This window comes from Mesocricetus auratus, unplaced genomic scaffold, assembly GCF_017639785.1.
Source record: "Mesocricetus auratus isolate SY011 unplaced genomic scaffold, BCM_Maur_2.0 Super-Scaffold_100004, whole genome shotgun sequence".
NCBI classification, from domain to species: Eukaryota; Metazoa; Chordata; class Mammalia; order Rodentia; family Cricetidae; genus Mesocricetus; species Mesocricetus auratus.
This window is the reverse complement of record NW_024429189.1, coordinates 11286956-11308933: the sequence shown is the minus strand read 5'-3', so window position 1 is coordinate 11308933 and position 21978 is coordinate 11286956. Positions and strand designations below refer to the sequence as shown.

At 36.0% G+C, this 21978-nt stretch overlaps 1 protein-coding gene across 6 annotated transcripts in view; it reads left to right on the top strand.

Moving 5' to 3' along the window:
• Positions 1 to 21978, top strand: part of Lrp1b (LDL receptor related protein 1B) — a 1890041-nt gene that overhangs the window by 1053553 nt on the left and 814510 nt on the right. For all 6 annotated transcript variants that reach the window (XM_040745299.1, XM_040745298.1, XM_040745301.1 and 3 more), the window contains exons 9-11: positions 238 to 409; positions 3494 to 3637; positions 7848 to 8084. In XM_040745299.1, the coding sequence (XP_040601233.1) occupies positions 238 to 409; positions 3494 to 3637; positions 7848 to 8084 (553 nt within the window). The remainder of the gene's footprint in view (positions 1 to 237; positions 410 to 3493; positions 3638 to 7847; positions 8085 to 21978) is intronic.

The following is a 21978-nucleotide window of genomic DNA, read 5'->3' as shown; positions in this document are numbered from 1 at the left end:
ATATATTCCTGGTGAAACATGAATATAATTATTTCCATGCATATAAAACTATTTTATTCACTACTATATCCTATCCTTCACTAAAATGAATAGAAATTATTGGAATGATTCTTTGAAAGAAAATAAATGATAATATCTGTCTGACTCTGGACATTTTTCAGACTTGCAATAGTAGTTTTTCTTTCACTTTAGAAGAAGCATAATTAAAAGTCATAGCAGTATTTGATGCTCTTGCAGGTTAAACATCTCTATGGCATAACTGTGTTTGAAGATTATTTATATGCAACCAGTTCTGATGACTTCAATATCATACGAATAAACAGATTTAATGGAAGTGATATTCACTCAATAATTAAAATGGAAAGTGCTCGAGGAATCCGAACATATCAGAAAAGAACTCAGCCAACGGGTAAGCCATGGGAGCTCCTTATTGGTTTCCCAGCAGCAGCTGCAATGGGAACATAGTCCTTGTACTTCTGTGTGGTGTTAAAGAGGGTATCATAAATTCTCTGTTTTGACAGCAAAAACGGAGGTATCTGCTTGATAGGATAGAATAGAGCTCACTTCTCAAGTCTAAATGACAAACTGCTCAGCTCCTACCAAATCGTTTCTACAGCCATGGGATTGAAATGATGCCTCGATTTACTCTCAGCAAGCAGCTCTCTACTGTGATGTATGTAGACAGGCAGCTCAGATGCTAAGGTTTATTTCTGAATTTTGTTATCATTATTTGGAGGCAAATTTCAAACCAGGTTTTTGTTGTGGTATTTGCCTGGTGTCCACTAGTCACAGATATGGTTCCGGTTAAATATCGCAATAGCTTTATATTTAAAAAAAGAAAGTCCAGTAAAAACCTTAAAGATAATTGCATTGGTTTTAAGTGTTTTTCAAAAACAAAACATAATTATTTTTATAGTGGGTAAATAATACTACTCATCAGCCCAATTTAGGTCCAGTTATATAAGATTATTTTAAAGAAGAACATCACTACCACATATTGCTGGCATATTTCTATACTTATATTCCAATTTAAAACTAGCTTATAATTATTAAACATCAATGTATATGAATCTATCTGAGGGAGTATGCCATCACAAACACATATGAAACAAAATCAGTTTTTAGCTTTGCAGACAAGTTTATTATAATGTGATATTAGGCTTTCTGTATTTGCTACTTATTGACAGACAATTATCATGCACCAAGATTGATTCTATAAATTGGGAATATACTAATAAATTAAACACAAACTAATTTTTTGCCTTTATGGAACTTAAGTCCTACTGGAGACAATAATATATAAAGTGAGTAAGTAAATTACTTTTTTCATTAGAAACAATAACCACCACAGAGGAGAAGGACAGATTTATAGGATTTGAGGGGAAACCAGAGTATGAGGAGAAGGACAGATAAGGAAGACGATCGGGGATGAAGTGGTTACAATTTTTTGTTGAACAGGCAAAAGAGTCCTCACTAGAAAAATGTTGCTGAATACATACTTCGTAACACTGAATATGTGAAGCATTTCAATCTCTAGGGTGAATAATTTGCAAAGCAAGATGTACAAGCTCAAAGCCATGAAGGACAGCATGCCTAGATTACCCTGAAGCATCCAGGAGGCTCATATGTCTGAAGAAAAATAAAGACAGGAAAGAAGAAACAAAATTGGAAAGCAATAGATTATGTGACAAGTAGGAGCTTGTAGGTTATCATAAACCTCTTTAATTTATCATTTTTTTACTAAGTAGGAGTCATAAAAAATCATTTAACAGAGATTCGTGATCTGTATAGACTTTATGAACAATCCATAGATGTATGGAAATGACAACAGCCTGTCGGGGGAAGCAGATGATTAGAAAGATAGTAAATTATTCCAAGACAGTAGTACTCAAGTAAAGAGAGGTAGGAATTAAATTCCAGATCTTATGAACATATCTTGGATGGGATATAAAAGACAGAGTCAGGAATAGTGGCAATTGTTTTGTTAAAAAAATTGAAAGAGAATATATTGGAAAAAATGAAATGCAAAACAATTTAGAAGTGAAGACTGAGTTCAGTCTTCTGGGTTATTTCAGATGTCTATTATAAAATTAAAAGTTAATATTATGAGATACATACATTTACAAAACTATGTATATGAGTTCAGAGGAGATGACCAGGATGGATATATCAGTTGGAGTGATTGACATAGACACAGTATTTAACACACTTTGCAATAGCTGTGAACACCAGGGAAGTTATGTTTATGTGGGGAAAAGTTTCAAATAATGACATTGGACAACATCATCAGTAAGTCAAGAGTGGAAAAGTCAAACGATGACACCAAGGAGCAGTTCAGAAAATCCAAGTGACCGTTGGACTTGACTCTGTGAAGCTTATTGGCATCTGCCAGTGACATTTTGATGACACTATGTTTGAAGGAGACTGAAGGAGTGGAGATGGAGAATAGGTGCAAAGCCCGGTGAGAACCGTGCACCTTAGGTGAATGAGGGCAGTGCAGTGAGAAGCTGTTTCTGTTCCGAGACACATAAACCCTGGAACGTTTGTATGCTGAGAGCCAACAAAGAAAAAAATGTGGGTATGAAAAGGAAAGGGGAAGTGATAATGATGACAGGATGGTTTATCACCCAAGCTACTATAGAAGCCTTAAGACATCACTCAGCAGTAAAAGCATTCACCAAAAGAGCATTTCACTATTTTTTTTCATCTTAGAAAAATGATGGACACAGAAAGAATAAGTTATTATTTTTAAAGTCAGCCAGTTTGGCTGTAAAATTAGTCATGATATTCATTCACCTCACTTTTAACTAAGAGCTGACCTAAAGTATAATTGTAAGAATAGTCAGACTTATGAACACAGTGACATTATTTCTTCTCTTTGACCATAATCTTTCTTATTCACATGGTCCTGTTTCCATTTTGTCCCTCTCTAATTCTAAGCATTCATGAAGCACATATCCATGCCATAGTTTTCTTGGGGGAAATTTAACCTCCAATTTTCTACAACTCCTGCCATACACATGCTTCACTTATTAGCAGGGTTCTCACGATAGCAATGTACTCAAATATTAAAAACATTTATTGTGATTTGGAATTTCTCAGTAGTTCAGATATTACTCGAATTCTGTCTCTCCCAGTGTGGCTGCCTATATGCTGATGGTGGCAGAGATTTGCTCACATCCCTGCAATAGATTATTTTTCTATCATTTTTATGTTTTTTTCTTTCATTTAAATTAGTAGACAAAGCTTGTTTCTAAAACAACAAATCATGTTAATTATATTTGCATATATAAGCACACATTAATATTTCTCCAACTATTAAAAAATATATCACAAGAAGATTTTGTGAATCCTTTCCCCTTCTATGGTGCTTAAGATTTATCCCCATGTCATTGTAGTACTTAGCAGTGTGGTATATACATTCTGCTAGGATTGCATGTCGTTACACTGTAAAGTTTACACATAATTTCCTTGTCTTTTTTTTCTGTTGTAGTCAGAAGCCATGCCTGTGACTTGGATGCATTTGGACTGCCAGGGGGCTGCTCACACATCTGTCTGTTCAGCAGCAGCTATAAGACAAGGACCTGCCGTTGCAGAACTGGCTTCAACTTGGGGAGTGATGGCAGGTCATGCAAAAGTAAGTTGTTAAACATTTTGCCAGCAGGCATCACTTCATGGTTGTTTTTTGTCTGGCCGTTTGGTGATCTTTTCTTCATTTTGTTTGTTTTGCTTTTTAATTAGCAGCACCAACATCAAAAATAACAAGAGACTTACTGTGAAATTTGCCAGCAAGTATGAACTAAACATTTTACCTTCTCAAGTCAGGATTTACCTGTCTTTTAGTCAATGAGAATGGGATGCTCATTAGGCAAAAGAGCTACCAACCTTGTTCACCTTAGGGAACTATCGAGGGAAATTTTAAAGGAAACACTTTTGTTGGTTTTTAATTTCCTGAATGGGGTTCGTGAAATCAAGGATTATACACATGGTTGAGTATATAGTCTTCTTATCTTTACCAATATGGTCCTCAAAATAGGTGTCTTCTTTGACAGTAGTACACACACATCAATACTGTGCCAATGTAGATCTTGCCACAGTAGCAAGTTTACTTCACTGTTTCATTAGTAATTTCAATTAAGTATCAATACTTTCAATGACTTATCAAAAAGCCTCTCAAGGTTTAAGCTGCTAGAATATTTTATATGCTTTTTTGAGATTTGATACAGCAATTTAATGATTAATTTCAAACAGCATTATGACTATTTTTTAAGAAATGAAAACAAAATGCAAGTTAGATTTGAGTTACATGGTGAGAATATAAAGATATCAGGACTGAAGTTCCTGAGCCTATCTGGATAAGTGAGATCCTAGATTTGAAACTTACAGACAGAAGTTGAATGTGTATGCACAGTCATATTGCATAACTAACGGATGTTGCCCTTGAGAAGTGAAAGTATGTCACAATAGTTACATTAGAGAATTAATAGTACAGATGAAAGCTCTAGAACAAAAAGAAAAAAACTCATCCAGGAGGTGTAGACACCAGGAAACAATCAAACTAAGGATTGAAATCAATAAAGATAGTATGTCATGAAAAGGTATAATCATATACATGTATATATCCAATGTACATAAATATCATTGGGAGAAAGTCTGGACTCAGATTTGCATTTCATAGAAGTTTAATGGACCTTGTCTTTTTGGTGCATAAATCACCACAAACAATTCTAGCTATACTAAATAAAAATAGATTCAACACAAATTGATTCTTGATCTTTCAAACTTCATAAGCTCCTTCCAGCAGAAAGCCAGCCACCTGGCGCTATCAAAAGCCAGGACAACAGCAATCCACAGGGTAAAGGTTAATGTGAAAAACAGAATGTTTTAGCTGAGGTCAAGGGGTTAGATGGCTAGAAATGAGGTTGCTAGTTCCAGAATGACATCCTGTGTGCCACCCTTCGAATTCATGTGGAGGTGCCCTGTCTCTTTCCTTTGCTATTCCCAAGGACAAATGACCTGGAGGACATTATAATAAAAACACATAAGTTTTCTACTAGAGGTTTATCCACAAAAACTATAAAGAAACCTTTTCCTACACTTTAACAGTAGAATGGAATTACGATTTAAAACCAAAACCCAAACCTTTTCAGAGTCTGTAATTAAATTTCAGTTCTGATTGTATATACAACACACACACATACAGAAGAAATTGTAAATTAGTTGTGAAGGAATACCAAAATAAGATTGAAGAAAATGTAAGTATCATTTTTACAATTTTAAAGATCACATATAGACATGTGCTGACAATGTAAGTTCAAGTTTATCCACCAAAAATTACAAATTAATTAATAATATAAATTAATAATATAATAATATTAATAATAATAAAATAATATAAATTAAAAACTTTACTCTGGTTCCTTACTATAATGGAGTATTATACTGTCATTATAAAGACAATTTTGATGATATTTTCATGATATGACCAAATATCTTTAAATTTAATAGTGATAAGTTTTGATAAATAAACAAATATATGGACATAATTTTTGTCCAAAACCATTTTATAATTTCAAAAAATGAAGGTCCCAAATGAACTGACACTACTTTTATATCATGTAAAACATTACTTTGTAATAAAATGCGTTTGAAATTGAATAGAAATCACGAGACAGTGAAATCACAGCTAAGGTCATTAACATACCTTATCTTACAGCTCTATCTTAGGAAAGTTGTGAAATAATAGAGGAAAAAGAAAGTGATATCTCAGTGCTAGGATAACATCATAAAGTCAATATATAAATGGCTCAGTAATCTTTTTAGTTTGTAATTTAACAATTTAAGGCTTAATATCATAAATCAATACGGAACATAATTTGAATCTAAGAATATTGTAAAAATTGTTTATAACATGGAATGTTTTTCAAATAGTTAAATATTCATTAGAAGGAAAGGAATTCAGGCTTTTAGTGGCCTAGGAGGCAAGGGTTAGAAACAGAGGGCAAATATGTCCAACTATATTGTATATTTAGGTAAATGCAGTTATGAATTCGTTATTTTGTTTAATGAATAAGTACCAACAAAATTAAACATGCATTGCAAAATATATACACAAGTTAAATTTGAAAAATATCACACAGCAGCGAAATGTACAATACGATATAGTCCAAGGATGTCTATTGATTATAATGAGAATAAAATTAATTTGCAAAGTTCAAAATACAGTTCAAGTAGAGAAAAATAAACCATCTGACAATAGAAAACACATAGTATATTTCCAAACATGCCATATATAAAATTATATGATGGACACTGCAAGGATATCTAAGAATTACATTTATAGAAAAAAAAAACAGAAGACAAGAATTTATAGGAACTCAGTTAGTTTGAGCGGGCTTTATTTAATGTCACGGAGTTGACATCTTTCAACTCGGTCACATAATTAGGGCATAGTACCTACTCAATGACCTGATTTCAAGAGAAAGTAGATTCATACTTTAAGGTGGAGTTTTAGTAGCTCAGAGTAGGAAAGTGGTAAGAGGATTTCTTGGTTTATGGGCAGAAGGTGGGTGGGCCTAGCTGCTTTCCTTCCACTGTTGATTTTTAGACATCAGGGTCCTTTGTGCCTTTCTGCCAAATAACTGGCTTCCTGGAATTCCGAACTCAATTAGGACCTTGGTCTCATGTGTGTGTGTGTGTGTGTGTGTGTGTGTGTGTGTGTGTGTGTGTGTGTGTGTGTTGAGAGACTCCTTTAAAAAGAAGATTCATTAATACAAGACTGAAGTTTCTGGAGTAGAAGTTGAATGCATCTGGCAGGTGGTATTTATCTTCTTCCTCTGTTTTGAAGCATTTCCTACATACTAGACTTGGATACTGATGAAAATATTAGAAACTTCCCCCTTTGATAATAGCAGTAAATGTGTGTGGGAGTTGACAGCATTGCATGTCAAGCAGGGAGCTCCAGGGTTGCATCTTTTGAGAGATGTGCAAGAAACCTGGAGTGCAGGGTATGCACTGGAATTGTTCTTTGTGAGTGATGCAGTTGCCTTTAAATTGCCCATGCTTTATAAGGAAACAAGGAAAGAAAGCCCAAAGGGAAAGAGAAAGAAAAGGAAGACCACCCCGATTTTGGATTTTAGTATCTGTGGGATGCTGTTTTTTTTTTGTTTGGGGATTTGCATTATTTGTTTGATTCTATTGAGGCCTCTATTATATATCAGATTTTCTGGCAGACAACACCACTGCCTCTGACATTGCAATTAAGCTGTGAAGTAAACGGATGCTATCAGCTGGCACTGATTCGTTTCTTATACATATTAGTCACCTATTTGGACAGCAGAACACAATAACGTTCATGTACATCTCCCTGATACCCTGTGTATCTTTTGTTAGCACTCGTAGTCTGAATGTGGCAGCTGTGCACCACAGTGTTTTAATTGGCCTGAAGTTTTCAGCACTGTCAAATGTAATGAGTCCAATAGATAGGATCTTCAGTAAGCGTTAGCTTGATTGTAATGAATTAAACAATTAAATGTACCGGATATTTTAATAAATTTCCATTTCACAAGTTACAAGTTATTCAATGATCTGTCATGTTTTTGCTATACAGACAGAAGAATAATTAACTAAATATAACCCATTCAGAGAAGTAATTTCTGGTTTAATTAAAGTAATGCAATTAGTTGGCCTTCTTGCATCAAGATCCGTTTGGCATATTTTGGAGTTTAATTTCTAGTATTGAATTTTAAAAAAGTCTAATTGTGCCAGTTAATTAAACAGTGACATTCTGCAGTGTAAAGAAGATTAGGCGGCATGGGTTGTTTATGTTTGTAATCTTTCTTCTGCAGGGCCAAAGAATGAATTGTTCCTCTTTTATGGAAAAGGACGCCCAGGAATTGTTAGAGGAATGGACCTGAATACCAAGATAGCTGATGAATGCATGATCCCCATAGAAAATCTGGTAAACCCACGTGCTTTAGATTTTCATGCAGAAACTAACTATATCTACTTTGCTGACACCACCAGTTTCTTAATTGGCCGGCAGAAAATAGATGGCACAGAGCGAGAAACTATCTTGAAAGATGGTAAGTGACATTGTGACATTAACATCAAAGTGCTCAGAGATAAAGGCCTATAAAAGGCTACATCTAGTATGTTTCATAGTGTTAAGTAAATTCTGTGTTCTTCTTATTCCTTTAAAATATTTTATAATTTTACCATCTCAGTGTCATGAATTTCCATGATTTTCCCATTCCTGTATACTATATGTCTTTGAAAAACTGAACTTGAATTGTCCATTCTATTTTAAACACTATAGTAAGTAAATAGTGGTACATTTCACTTTTTGGCAAAATGTAGAATTACAATGATGCCTTTATATATGTCATGGTACATTATAAGGTTTAACAGGATGTCAAAGAATTCTGTAGTATTTGGTTCTCATTAGAAAACTTTTTATCCCAATAAAAGTACCAGTGTCCTTACTGGCATCAAATTCTTCTTCACTGTTTCTTATTCTACCAATTAAAATGGAATTGTATATCCTTGCTCTTGAAGTAACAAATATCTTTAAAGAAACTTAAACACATACATAATTTATCAATACAACTGTAGTAAAAATGTAATATTTTGTAAACTTCACATGTATGCACTCTGTTTAAACGCGTAAATCAGTATGAAATAGTCTTAGAAACAGCCAATGAAATGATAAAAATGATGAGTAAAAATAGAAAACTATCATAATACTAAGCCAACAGATGATTGAGTAACCTCCTATCATATCTCTGGCACTGATTTTCCTCATCTTTAAAGCCTACTTACTTCTTGAAGAGTTTAGAAGCCTCTGAAACAAGAGTCATTAATTTAATTCTTATGAAGTACAGTTTACTAACTGATTTTATGAGTTAAATGTTAAAAAGAATTTAGGAAATGGCAACCTTAATGGATAATATAAGTATATGAAAAACATAAAGTACTGCAGTATTTGATTAAAGATATCCGATCCAACCTAAAGAAAGACATAGTCCATCAGAATTGCCTAGGCAATGGGCATCAACAGAAAGGGGTAGACATCCTTACATGGATATGATCAATGAGTTCTTATGCACCATGTCATTTGTGGGGTTTATCTTAAAGGGAAATGTTAAAGGCAGAGAGGAACATTTATGCAGCCAGTATAAAAACTACTCTCCAAAATTAGGATTGATAAGCTCATTATTTGGGAGTTCAATTTTACAGATAACAGGGACAGAAGATTTATGCAAAGTAGAACTTGATTTGATGAAAAGCCTGGAGTGGAATATAAAGGGGTTCGCACAAAAATGATAAAATGAGAAATATTTTTGATATAAGGAAAATGTCACAGCCATATTTGTAGGAAGACCCATCCAGAGGTAGGATGCACAAGGAGCCAGAGAACATACAGGCTCTAAAAGAAAGCCGGAAGCTTTCACATGGATCTGAGAAATGGAGCAAGAGGCTAGGGGGAAGATGATTCAATCAACTGATTCATATTTCAAATCAAATTATCAATGACAAAAGTTCACTCTCTAAAAGAAGTTTCGAAATTAAATATGTGGCATTTTTGTATTTTAGAAATAGCTTACTGATTAAGGAAATATGTCACCATGATTTCGTATTCTAAAGAAAGTTGTAATTAAGGCTTTTGCTTTCATTGACTCTGGAAGAAGAATTCTTGCTACTGGTCTCTGAAGTGGGATATCAGAATTTGGGATAAGAGTCCTGAACTTTCTTGCCAAGCAGATCACTGGAATATTTTGCTTTCCAAAAAACCTTTCATGAGGCATGAAAATATAATAGAGAGAATCTTGGTTTCTGTTATTATAAACCTGAGGGGAACTTTGGAGGATTCCATGGCAGATGAGGTTGACTGAGGTGGGGGACAAACACACCAGGCAGACAGAGCTTAAGTGAGAAGTTTTGTTAGAAAGGAGGGAGGAGCATTCAGTACCTTATTTCTTTGGGCATATTTGTCATTATTCTTGCGGAGAATGTAGTTTATGGTTGGCATACTTTATGGAAGATAGTTTGTCCTTGTTATCAATGTTATTTGCATTTTTCTCATTAGGTGTAAAAATATTTCAATTACCTTTAGTCACACAGTGGAAATATTTGCCATGTTTTGAAGATAGTTTGTTGTAGTAGAGTTCAGGTGCCAATTTTCTTTGTAAGACTGGTGTTCAGGGTAATAGATTCTATCCTCATCTGTCCGCTGTAAAAGCAATCACTATCCAGGGGCAGACCTATGAAAACAGACTAGTATTTCAATATACAAACTTCACTCTTTAAAGATGATTTATTTTATGGAATAAAAGTATAATGATATAATTGTGTACTAAGATGTTAGCAACTGAAAGAGGGTATAAGTTGAGATTTACTAATTCATTGCATACAGATAGAAAGACAGAGAAGGATGACATGAATATGAATATCTGTAGGGCAGGAAATGTAAAAAGGGGTTGGCCGAAGGTAGGAGAGAGAGAGAGAGAGAGAGAGAGAGAGAGAGAGAGAGAGAGAGAGAGAGAGAGAGAGAGAGAGAGAGAATGAAACACTGCCAGATAACATGGACCCTGCAAACTGAGCATATATAGATGAAAGGAAAAAGAGAAAGAAAAGAATAAGGTCAAAAGGTGAGAGTAGGAGTAAGAAAAAACTAAAAAGAAGATAAAAGATGGAAGGAAGGCAGGCAGGGAGGAAAGGAGGGAGAGAGGAAGGGAGGGAAGGAGGAAGGAAAGCTATAACAGAACAAGTACAGAACTGGGGGGGAACTGGCCGGCTATGGTAGCCTTGATTGATGAACATACATGGGATTGGATGGTGGAGACAGGATAACTGACTGGTCAGATTATGGGCTCTCATCTGCACTCTCTCTGATTCTTTGCTTGGTGCTGGACTGTCCCTTCAGTGGGCAGCTCAGTTTTATGCTTTGAGTTTTACTCCAGATAATCTGAGTACCATTGCAGCTACTCATAAATTGAGACTCAGATCAGGCGACAGCTTTGTGAATTCCTTCTGGGCTCAGGTAGCATATTCTGGGCCACCCAAATTCAGTGCTTGTCAGCCTCTTACACAGGGCTCTAGCTCCCAAGAGTTCTAGAGGCTTCTTTAAACAAATCTGTAATCACCAGACTGTGGTACATGAGTGCAATCCCAACACTTGGGAGGCTGAGACAGAAGAATAACAAGTTTGATTTCAGTAATGGCTTTATAGTTAGAATTTGCATTAAAAGTAATAATTAGAAGCAAGAAAGATGTTCATTATTAAATTTCTGATATGAATAAAAGAATATAAAATACATGACAATCACCGCGTGTGTGTGTGTATTATCATTCCTTTTAATGTATTTTGAGGTACAGTTTTATTTTATTAACTAGGCCACCCGCAAACTTGCTCTGTAGCATACGCAGATGTTTAACTTATGATCCTCTGTGTCAGCATTCTGAGTAGCTGGGCTTTTAGTTCCAGACTCAGACAGTCATCAAAAATTTTAGTAATAAAATTTTCATAATTTTATGAAGTAGAAATTCTCAGTATAAGCTATGGAGAAGTACATTGCTTATTTGTTTCTAGGATTATATGGTTCCTCTTTGATATTGTATTTGGAACTACCATGAACATGGAGCTACTGTTGTGAAGTTAGTAATTGTACTATTGTTTAGGTTAGTTCAATTAAAATGAGAGTCTCATAAATTACTCTCACTAGCTCACACTGTGAGAGGAGCTAATATCCATGTTAAAGCTGAGCAGTTAACACGAAGACAGTAATTAGAAAAGAATTTTAGGGAATGCTATTGTGTTGGCTGAACACCTTGATTCTTAACCTAAATACAGAAGTATTCTCTTCTCCATACACGACCATTAAGATCAAGAAGCTTTCTTTCCCAGTGCAACATTTAGTCAAGTTACATTTCTTTTTTAAAAACTCACAACCGTGCTAAAACTAAACAAGCAAAGAAAAAACAAGAGTCGTGCCAGTCATATTTGAAGCAGAAGTGTAACTTTAATGTTCACTAGAATGTGTGGATTATAGTATATACATGAATGAAGATCCAAGACCAGCACATTAGCAAGGCTACTCTGAGCCCCATTTGTGGGGCTTTCTGAAGAGATGGCATTGCTAACAGACTTCATCCCTTTCCTAGTGCTCTGCCTCTCATTTGCAACCCTCCTTGACACTGCAGTCTGCTATCTTGGTGTCTGCTTTCTGAGCCTCTTCCCTTCTCAACATTTTGGCCTGCATTAAGGGAATAGGAATAGCTTTGTATGAACTAGCCAGGTTGTAAGCAGACCCCTTTTTGACTCTGGGGGAGCTTTAAAAATTAATTATATAAAAAATGTTTGCCAAATGTCACAGGGTAAGTTTGTAGTCCCAGCTGAGGCAGGAGAATTGACTGAGACCAGACCTTCAGGGCTAACTTGGGCAGTGGAGCAAGAATCTCTATCTTTGAAAAGTAAAGAAATAAGAAAATGTAAAGTAAGATCACTTGATCCTTTTGAATGGTATCTGTCAATCATGTCTGTGCTCAGAATCTTTCAGGACTTTACAGTTGGGTCACTCTAATTTCACTTCCCTTGGCCAAAGTACCTGGAGCTCTGTGACTGTAACTCCTCATCTTTGATTGTCCATCGTTTAGTGATGTCATTTCTTGTTATTTTCCAAGTACTCTGCTAGTGTTGCCTTTCTACAGCTAAGGGGCTTTGGTAGGTGCAGTGGAGTATCCATCTCCTCCTCAGAAACAAAGGGCTTGACTTCCGCCCTCCGTGATGGCAGCTCCCCTTTCAGCCTTTTTATCCCCTTGTTGCAGGGAGGTTTCCTGAGCCTTTACCAACTGCAGATAACTTCATTTCTGTACCCCTCAAAGGATTGTTCATTGTCCTGTCCTGGTGGGTAGAAAGGTCTTGTCACCCTTCCTGGTGATTTAGCTGTTTTCTTTTGTATATGAGTTGAGTGAGTCTGAGGGGTGGATTGAGTTTCTTGTCTGTGGGAAACTCGGGGGTCTTTCGAAGGTTTCCCGTTCAGCTTTTAGTCTTTGTCTGTGAACTCAGTTGAAGGAATTCTTTGTGTCAGGGGTTCTCGGGGACTGGAAACTCGCACATCAAACCACATTTACTTTCAAGAATTTCTTTCCTATTTTAGCTTTTAAATTTTTCTGCTTTCAAGACCGTTGCCTTTACTGCTGTGCCCTGCCACAGAACAACACTTCATGGGTCTTGCTGTTCCTGTCAGAGGCCTGTGGCCCTTCCCATTGTGCTGTGGGTCTCCATTTTATTCAAAATCAAGGAAAGCTGTGTTCTCGCAAAGCTGTGGTCTTCCTCCTGTTTCATGTGCTTCTGTAGTCTCTGCAGCTCTCAGCATCTTGCCTGTGGATGAGCTCTGAATGCTTATGATTCAAACCCTCTAATGCAAATGGGAGTCTGAAAAACAAGGTGGAGATATTTTTAAACTGTTTTCATCTTCTTCACCTTTCCATTAGAGTAAGTTAGAAAGCAGCTTCGTTATTCTTAATGTATGAGATCTCCTGGCTATGTTTTCTAATGCTCACAGTTTATCGAGGAAAGGCATTTCGGGTGATACAAATAGGTGTCATCTGCTTGCAGATAGCTTATTTTTTTAACTTTTACAGAAAAAAAGTAAAATTAGAAGTGAGAGTTTTCACTCTATAACAAGAAAAAATGCTTGCATATATTATGGTATTAGGATAATAAAATACTTTTTTATTAAAGAGATGGTACAGGATACTATCCATCTCCCGTACTGTTCCAAAATACGGTATTTATTTACTATTAAATGCCCATCATTTGCTTATAAAAACATTTAGATGTTCATATCAGCAAAAGACTGAGAATGACATCAATGTGAAAACAACATTGTATTTTAGGAACCTGTACCCTTGTTGAATAAACTTGTCAGTCATTAAATGAGTTGATGACCAGAAGTAAGGGTGAGCAAGCAAATCAATATATATATATATGGAGTTTTGACCAATCTAAATCTAGAATGTTGATGGCAAAGACTGGCAGAAAAACAGAAAACACAGCCTGGAATTGCAATGGTGCATTAAACTTGAAAAAAGTTAAAAGAGAAACCTCTTGTCCTAAAAATATATATTGATATTAATAGAAACAAGAGGAGAAAGTATGGGAAGGTTGAAGGTAATCTCTAAAGCATTTTAATAACTAGCTGAATCCATTCAAGTACACATGCCAGACATTAATTATACCCTCCAGAAACATTCAGAGATGGCACTGGGATGCCTCTATTTGGGGTCATAAAAATTTTCTGAGTATTTCTTCTTAAATTATTCCTCATCCTAAATCTAAATAACACAAAAGGGTAAAATTTAAGGGAAGTATTACCTTATAATATTAAGTTGTGGTGTAATTTTTAAGGCAGGATAAAATCTAGAAGTATAAATTTCAAAATTATACATTGGTGAGTACAAATATAAAGTATAACCTAGACAAAAAATAGTAAGAGTATGTGTAACAGAAAACAATAATATGGCATACATTACAACAGATCGTGTTAGAAAACTTCACCAGCATTTGTGGATGGTGTTTCTACACAGGCACAAGGAGATCTTCAATGGCATAGTAATTTATAAAGCTGAGAGAACACAAGGATATGACCTTCTTCACATCTGTAAGAAAAAATTATGATTAATTTAATGAGATATAAGAAAATCCCGTATTTTCCTATATCTTTCATTTGAAACTTACTTGGGTATTATAAAGCTCAGATGCAGTGAGACAACAAGATAGTAGGCCATAAATCACTTACTCTAAAATATTACGAATATGAAATGTTGAATTAAGTTTTATGAAAGTTTCTTTGAGACCATGCATGATCATGCATGTATGCATTCATGAGGAAGTTACTGGTCAAGTTCTGTTGTCATTCTTCATATCTGTAACTCGTTTCTTGAGATAGGAACATTCACTGGAATTGAAGTTCACATATTAGGCTGGGATGATTGGTCAGGAAGCCATAAGGATTCTCCTGGCTTTGCCTTAAGAGTACTGTAAATATAAGCATGTACCACAACGCTTGGACTTTTACAAAAGTGTTGGGGATATAACTCATGTTTCCACGTCTCCAGAGCAAACATTTTACTTTCTGAGAGATCTATCTAGCTTTGCTTCTTAGTTTTTGTCCATTTAACACCAACTAGAGTAGCATGGGAAAAGAGCATCATGTCTTTGGAGCATTTTCTTGATTAATGATGGATGTTAGAGTCCACTGTACATAGTGCCCACCCCTGGTCATGTGGTCCTGAGTTGCATAAGAAAGCAAGCTGAGCAAGCCTCAATAACAATCCAGTGAACAAAGTTGCAAAATGGTTTCCACCTTGAGACCTGCTTTAAAACCTCCTGTCCTATTATCCAACGACAGTGACACAGAAGTTTAAGCCAAATAAACCCTTTCCTCTCCAAGTATTTTTCAGTCAGATTAGATTATCACAGCAACAGAAAGCAAACCAATGCATCAGGCCCTTGAATTATATATTTAGAGATTGGAGAAAATATTTGCAACTATAAATCTAATAAAATTAATGCTATTCAATTATGCAATTTGATTAAGCTTTTATAATTACTATTCTCTCAGGATGTTTGTGGGGGAGGGATATTTAAATGTTGTTATATTTTGGAGAGTGCTTTTTAATAATTTCTGTATTTATGAGTCTATCCCCATGAGGAATGACATCCATCATCCCATGATCATTCTTTCCTTCCACAAAATTTATTCTGTTTTCATCCTTTTGTAAATTTATTTTTCATTGCAAATATTTAACAGGGTAATAACTGTTGTGTGATGCTAGGGATATTTGTATTTTTCATGCTTTTTGTCATCCTACTCTGCAGGGAAAATAATGAGAAGTTGATATGCCTATACTTCAGGAAATTCTACAATTCAAAAAATAGCATTTGGAATAGACTGCAGGTCTAGTACTAAGGTAACCTAGAGAGCAGAGTACTTTGAGAGATACTATGAGATAATTGAGTTGTAGATAGAATAGCCTCTTGGTCTTGTTTATAGGGAGTGAAAGATATAGAGAATAAAAAAGTGAACTAAAAATGAATACAAGGAATTTGCCTAGAGGTAAGATGGTAAAAATTACATATAAGAATAAGTAGATAGGTGCTAGAGAAATACCTCACCAATTTACATTTAATACAACTCATGCAAAAAAAAACAAAAACAAGAATGGTTCCCCACACTCAGATTGGGAAGCCTATATCTACCTGTAATTCTAGTTCAAAGGGATTCAATATCCTGCCCTGACCTCTGTGAGAATTGTGCTCATGAGTCCAAATCGACATACAGACCTACAAGTACACATATAGTTAAAAGTAAAAAATAATTTAAGGTATCTCTTTCTTTGCTCTCCTACTTTGTCCTTCCCTCACTGGACCACTCTATTCCCTCAAATTCTCCTCCTTCCTCCCATTCTCCCCTTATCTCCTACCTCCCCTCTTCCCCAACACTCCAGATTTACTCAGGAGATCTTGTCCCTTTACCCTTCTCAGGGGTCTATGTATGTCTCTCTATGTCTAATATCCATTTATGAATGAGTACATACCATGTTTGTCTTGTGTCTTGGTTACCTCGCTCATGATGGTTTCTTCTAGTTCCATCCATTTGCCTTTGAAATTTAAAGATGTCATTGTTTTTTACCACTGAGTGGTACTCATTGTGTATATGTACCACATTTTCTTTATCTGTTTTTTGGTTGAGGGGCATCTACATTCATTCCGGGCTCTGGCTATTACTAATAATGCTGCTATGTAAGAGAAACCTGGCACTGGGAAAATTCCCAGGAATCCACAAGGATGACCCCAACTAAGAATCTAGGCAATAGATGCCCTTCCCATATAATGAGATTGATGATTATCATAAATGCCATCACAGAACTTTCATCCAGTAGTTCATAGAACCAGAATCAGAGATTCATTTTGCAGCCTGTCTGTATTAGGCCCACGTTGTGGAGCAGGATATTGTGGACTGGTGTCTTTGGGGCAGCGATTGGATCAGTTGAACAGTCCCAGTCCATTCCTGAGTCGGGGAGTGTGGATAAAGGAAGGCTAGCTATAGGGATTAAAGGAAAGACAGAGACATAGGATCATATCAGGAGGGCCAGAGGGCCAACTCAGCTAATACTGAATGTGCCCAGTTTATTCATGAATCACTCTCAAGTAACCAACCAAAGGTGGGGACAATAGCAGAAGGTTTCTATTGTCATGTATAAAGGACAAATAACAATTACTTCCTTCAAACCTAAAGACACTCCGTAGCTGCATGTATCATCTGGCCTGCAGGATGAATGTAAACCAGACAGGGCCCAAATCTGTTGTTAATTAGATAGTCATTTACCTCCTAGGTTACAGTATCCTACAGCCATGAACCTAATATCTGAGAGACAATAGGAGTTACTTGAGCTCTGTGAACTTGAGGCAGGATGGAACATATGGGACCCGACATATTTGCAGCGAACACTGAGCTGAACTCCTATAGTCCAGTTGTAGAGAAGGATAATTGGAGGGCAAAAGGGTCAAGACCATGCTGGGAAAACCCACAGAGAAAGCTGACCAGAGCAAGTGGGAGCTCACATACACCAGACTGTTAGCTGTGGAACCTGCGTGACACCAAAATAGGCACCCTGAATATGGGTGTCAGTTGGGTAGCTCGGCAGTCAGTAGGCCTCTGGTAGTAGAACCAGTATTTATCCCTAGTACATTAACTGTCTTTTTGGAACCCATTTTCTACTGAGGGATACCTTGATCAACATAGATAAGGAGGGAGTGCTAGGTTCTGCCCCAAGTGATGTGACAGACTTGGATGATTCCCCATGGAAGGCCTCACCCTATCTAAGGAGTGGATAGGGTGTGGGATAGGGAGATGATGAGAAGAGTGAGAACACAGAAAGGAGACAGAACTTAGTTTGGTATGTAAAATAACATTGCTTTTATCGAAAAAAAATAATGTAAAATAAAAAGTGTAGTGAAGTAAGCAAACATTGCTAACAAGACCCCTACTTATTCCCAGGGGCTTCACTTATCTGTTTAATACATTCATATAAAGATTAATATGGTTTCCCTATGTATCCCTAGATGTCCTGGAACTCATTCTGTAGACTAGATGGCCTTGAATACAGATGTTTGCCTGCCTCTGCTCAGAAGTGCTGGTATTAAAGTCATGTGCCATCATTCCTGGTTGGCTAGTGTGCTTCTAAATGTGGTTTCTCAGTTAGCTAAAAGCAGTATAATATGGTTCAGATATTCATGTTACAGAGATTGTGATGCAAGCAAGGATTAAATGATTGTACAAAGTCTTATATGTCACTATAAGGTGAGACAGTTATTCATGAAGCAATATAAGGTATTCATTCATTTCTTCATTCATTAAACCAATATTTTTGAGATCCTATTATATAAATATAAAGAGTTTTAGAATTCATATTTATTTTGTGTGTGCGCTCGTGTGTGTGTGTGTGTGTGTGTGTGTGTGTGTGTGTGTGTGTGTGCATGTGCCAAGGCAACCATATGGAAGTCAAAAGACAACAAGTCAGTGTTCTCTCTTTCCAATATGTGACCCATAGTGGTTGAACTCCTATTCCCTGTTTTGGCAACAATTGTGTTTATGCACCGAATTCTACCTTTCCTGCCCCAGCAAGTTCTAAGTCCTGGGAATACATTAGTACATAGATATTGAATATATACATAGGTTGCATGCATGACTAAACTGAAGGAATTGAAATAATTACCAATTATTGTATTCAAGAATGTTGCTACTTGACAAGAATTGTGTTTACTTCCTAACTATGTGGCACTACAGTTGCAGAGCAGGATTGTTCTAGGTTTAAATAAAAAAAATTAGAAAATACATATGACCTCAAGCTTCTTTTCTCCCATAGGCATCTGTTAAACTTATCAACTCATCCTTCTCTATATTCATTATCTGTTTTATCTCATTAGTCTTATCAGTTGAATGGGATGAAAGATGTTATCAAAGTAGGCTTTAGGAGCTTAGCAGTTAAGAGCACTTATTTGCTCAAAACACGAGTTCTGTTACTAGAACCCCTCATGATGGTTCACAACCTAGCATAATTCCAGTTTTAAGATATCCAACATTGTGTCCTCATATATATATATATGCATATATATACAGAAACACAAATATACATACAATAAAAACTAAATACCCATGCTCATAAAAGAGAATTTAAAATTTTGTAATGTGTCATATTTGGTTAACTTTATGGTGCCGTGAATGTAATTCAGGGTTTCTTGTCTTAGCCAGACATATCTCAGAAGTGGGGTACAAATGCTCATGGTCACATAACACTTTCAATGGATCAATGACTTAGGTACTTGTCATGTGTTCATAGAAAGCAAAGGGTGGACTTTAAAGAGGAGTTTTATTACATGAAGAGCTTTAAAAAGCAGAGTTCTTGTATTAGCAGGTAACAGGAAGGAACTCAGAGATGGAAATGGACAGTGACTGAGGGAATTTCTTCTGAGATTGGCTAATGCTCTGTGCATGTAAAATTTTGACTTGATGGAGGGCTCACTCACTCTGTGACTGTCCTGCTGGCTGAAACAGGGAGAGGATTATGTACTATTCATATGCTGTTTGCTAAATGAAGGCAATGGTGATGCTCTGAACTCCCTGTTTGTCTCTGACTTCTGGAGTCATCTGTTGACCCATCTGCTACATGCCTGCCTTGGCTGATTTTGCATGTGTTGCTGGTCATAGACCTTGGCAGGATCTGCTAGACAATAATTAAAGGATGCACTTTTGGTTTTCATTCTTCCATGACCAGCTTGTAGTTAATCATGGGCCTTTTCCCTTCACTGAGTATAGATATTTTAACTCTTATCATAGTTTTCCAAATGTGGTTTTAGTTTTTCCAGAAGTGGCTTTAGTTTTTTTCTTCATTACTTCATTTTGAACTCCTTTGTTTAAGGGTGGTCTTCTTTCTATAATAGGTGCATTATAATCTACCTTTGGTGAGAGTTTAGTGTGTTACAATTAGCTACACCAGGAGAAAGACTATATATATGTGACTATTTTGTCTTGATGTGTTTCTCAGGGCTTATTTTGAGCCAAACAACATGTCTATGGACACTGGCTCCAAACCCTATCTCTCCTCTTACACAATCAGTTTGGTTGTCTCAGACCCAGGTTCAAGCCCTTTAGTTATTAAGTACAAGTTTTTCCAACTTAAAGTTTCAAATTTGCATTTCCCTTTAACACAAATGTTGACTCTTGCTTTGGTTGGTCATTTTTCTTCTGCAATTCTGTCTTCAAATTTGCATAGAAAGTAGAGGAGACACATTAGATGTTAGTACCATTTTTAAGCTTTCTTTGTTGATTATTAAGTAAATTAAGTCACTTACTTCCTGGGTTTCTATTTGTTTAGCATTGAAGTTAGATCATACATACTACTCATTCTTTAGCTGCTTTCATCATTAATGTGAAAAATTTATAGCAAGCTTCCTCCTAATCTTATTAAATTTGTCCCTGTCTCACTGCTTCTTTTGAGAAAGGCTATCTATGAACACAAATTTTTGTGAGTACATGTTTTCTTAGATTAAGACTATGAAGACTTTTGCAAGATGAACTGCCAAAGTACATTGCCTCTGCTATCACACTTTCACATAACTTATGTGTGCACTTTGTCTGTCTCCCTTATTTCTGAATATTTATGTAGTTCTGAAACAAACATACATTTGTTTAATTTAATTTAGTAGGTAGGCAATACATGAAAATACAGGATAATAAATTTTCTCTTTGCCGTAATATTTATAAATATGGTGATTATTGGTTTCTGGTTGTTAATCCAAACTTAGAATTTAATGTTATTTGTCATTTACTGAACACATACTACTGTGTCCTGTATTTTCTGTCATACACAATGTATTCTTCCTGTTTCTCCATTGAAAATTCAGTGAAAAATTATGAGTTGCAGCAATACAGTTGTATTTTTAATATCTGTATAGCCAAGCACAAAACCCCAAACTGTATTAGGAAATATAATTGAAAAGCCTATTTGTGAAACTACATTGCAGTAGTGACTACCATTAGCTAGATGCCTCTTTCATCTAATAAGATAGAATGAAAACTTTGCTATTGATGTGAAAAGCTCCAGAGTATTTTATTTTTATAAATTATAACCAAGGTGTGTAAGTAAAATGAATATCTAAAAATAACTGTCATTTTGCATTTATGAAGGTGGCAGGATTTCAATTCTGTTCCCTCTTGATAAGAAGGCTAAATTAGGTAATAGAAAGTTGTTCATTGGAACGACTTTCTCCTTATTTACAACCAGGTCTCTGATGTTATCCAGAGTTCTAAGTGTATTATCACAAAATAAGATTTGTAAGCACTGGTAATCCCTGAATTAGAAGCTACTTTGCTGTGTATAATATATCCTTTTCAGTGTGTCCTATGACAAGAATGAATGGGAAGAGTGTTCTTTTCCCAAGATAATAAGTAAAATTATTTTCTGATCACATACTTGATGAAGACGTTTTTCTCTCTAGAATAACGAAACAACATGACAGAAATGAGAAAAAGAGGAAAAGAGAATCATTTTATGACTTGGGCTGCCACCCAGAGTCATGGTGTCATCCGGGTCTAAGCTGCTCCCAAGGGTCATGTCTGGGTTCATGGTCCTGCTATAGCTAGGATCTATGTTGAACCATGTGTGATGAAATCAGAGGGCTGTGCCGGGCCACTCTGCCTTTTCAGGCATCCTGAGTGGTATGTACTGACAACTTCAGCTATTACCCAGACACACATCCAGAACCTTTGTGTGAGTCACCCTAACGTCTACCCTGCTATACCCTGCTGGAGAGCATGAATGGATTTGTCCTGTGGAATGACAGCCACAGGATCTTCAGGAATGTGACCATTGCAATATATCCTAAAGGAGTTTCAATGAGGGTCCAGTGAT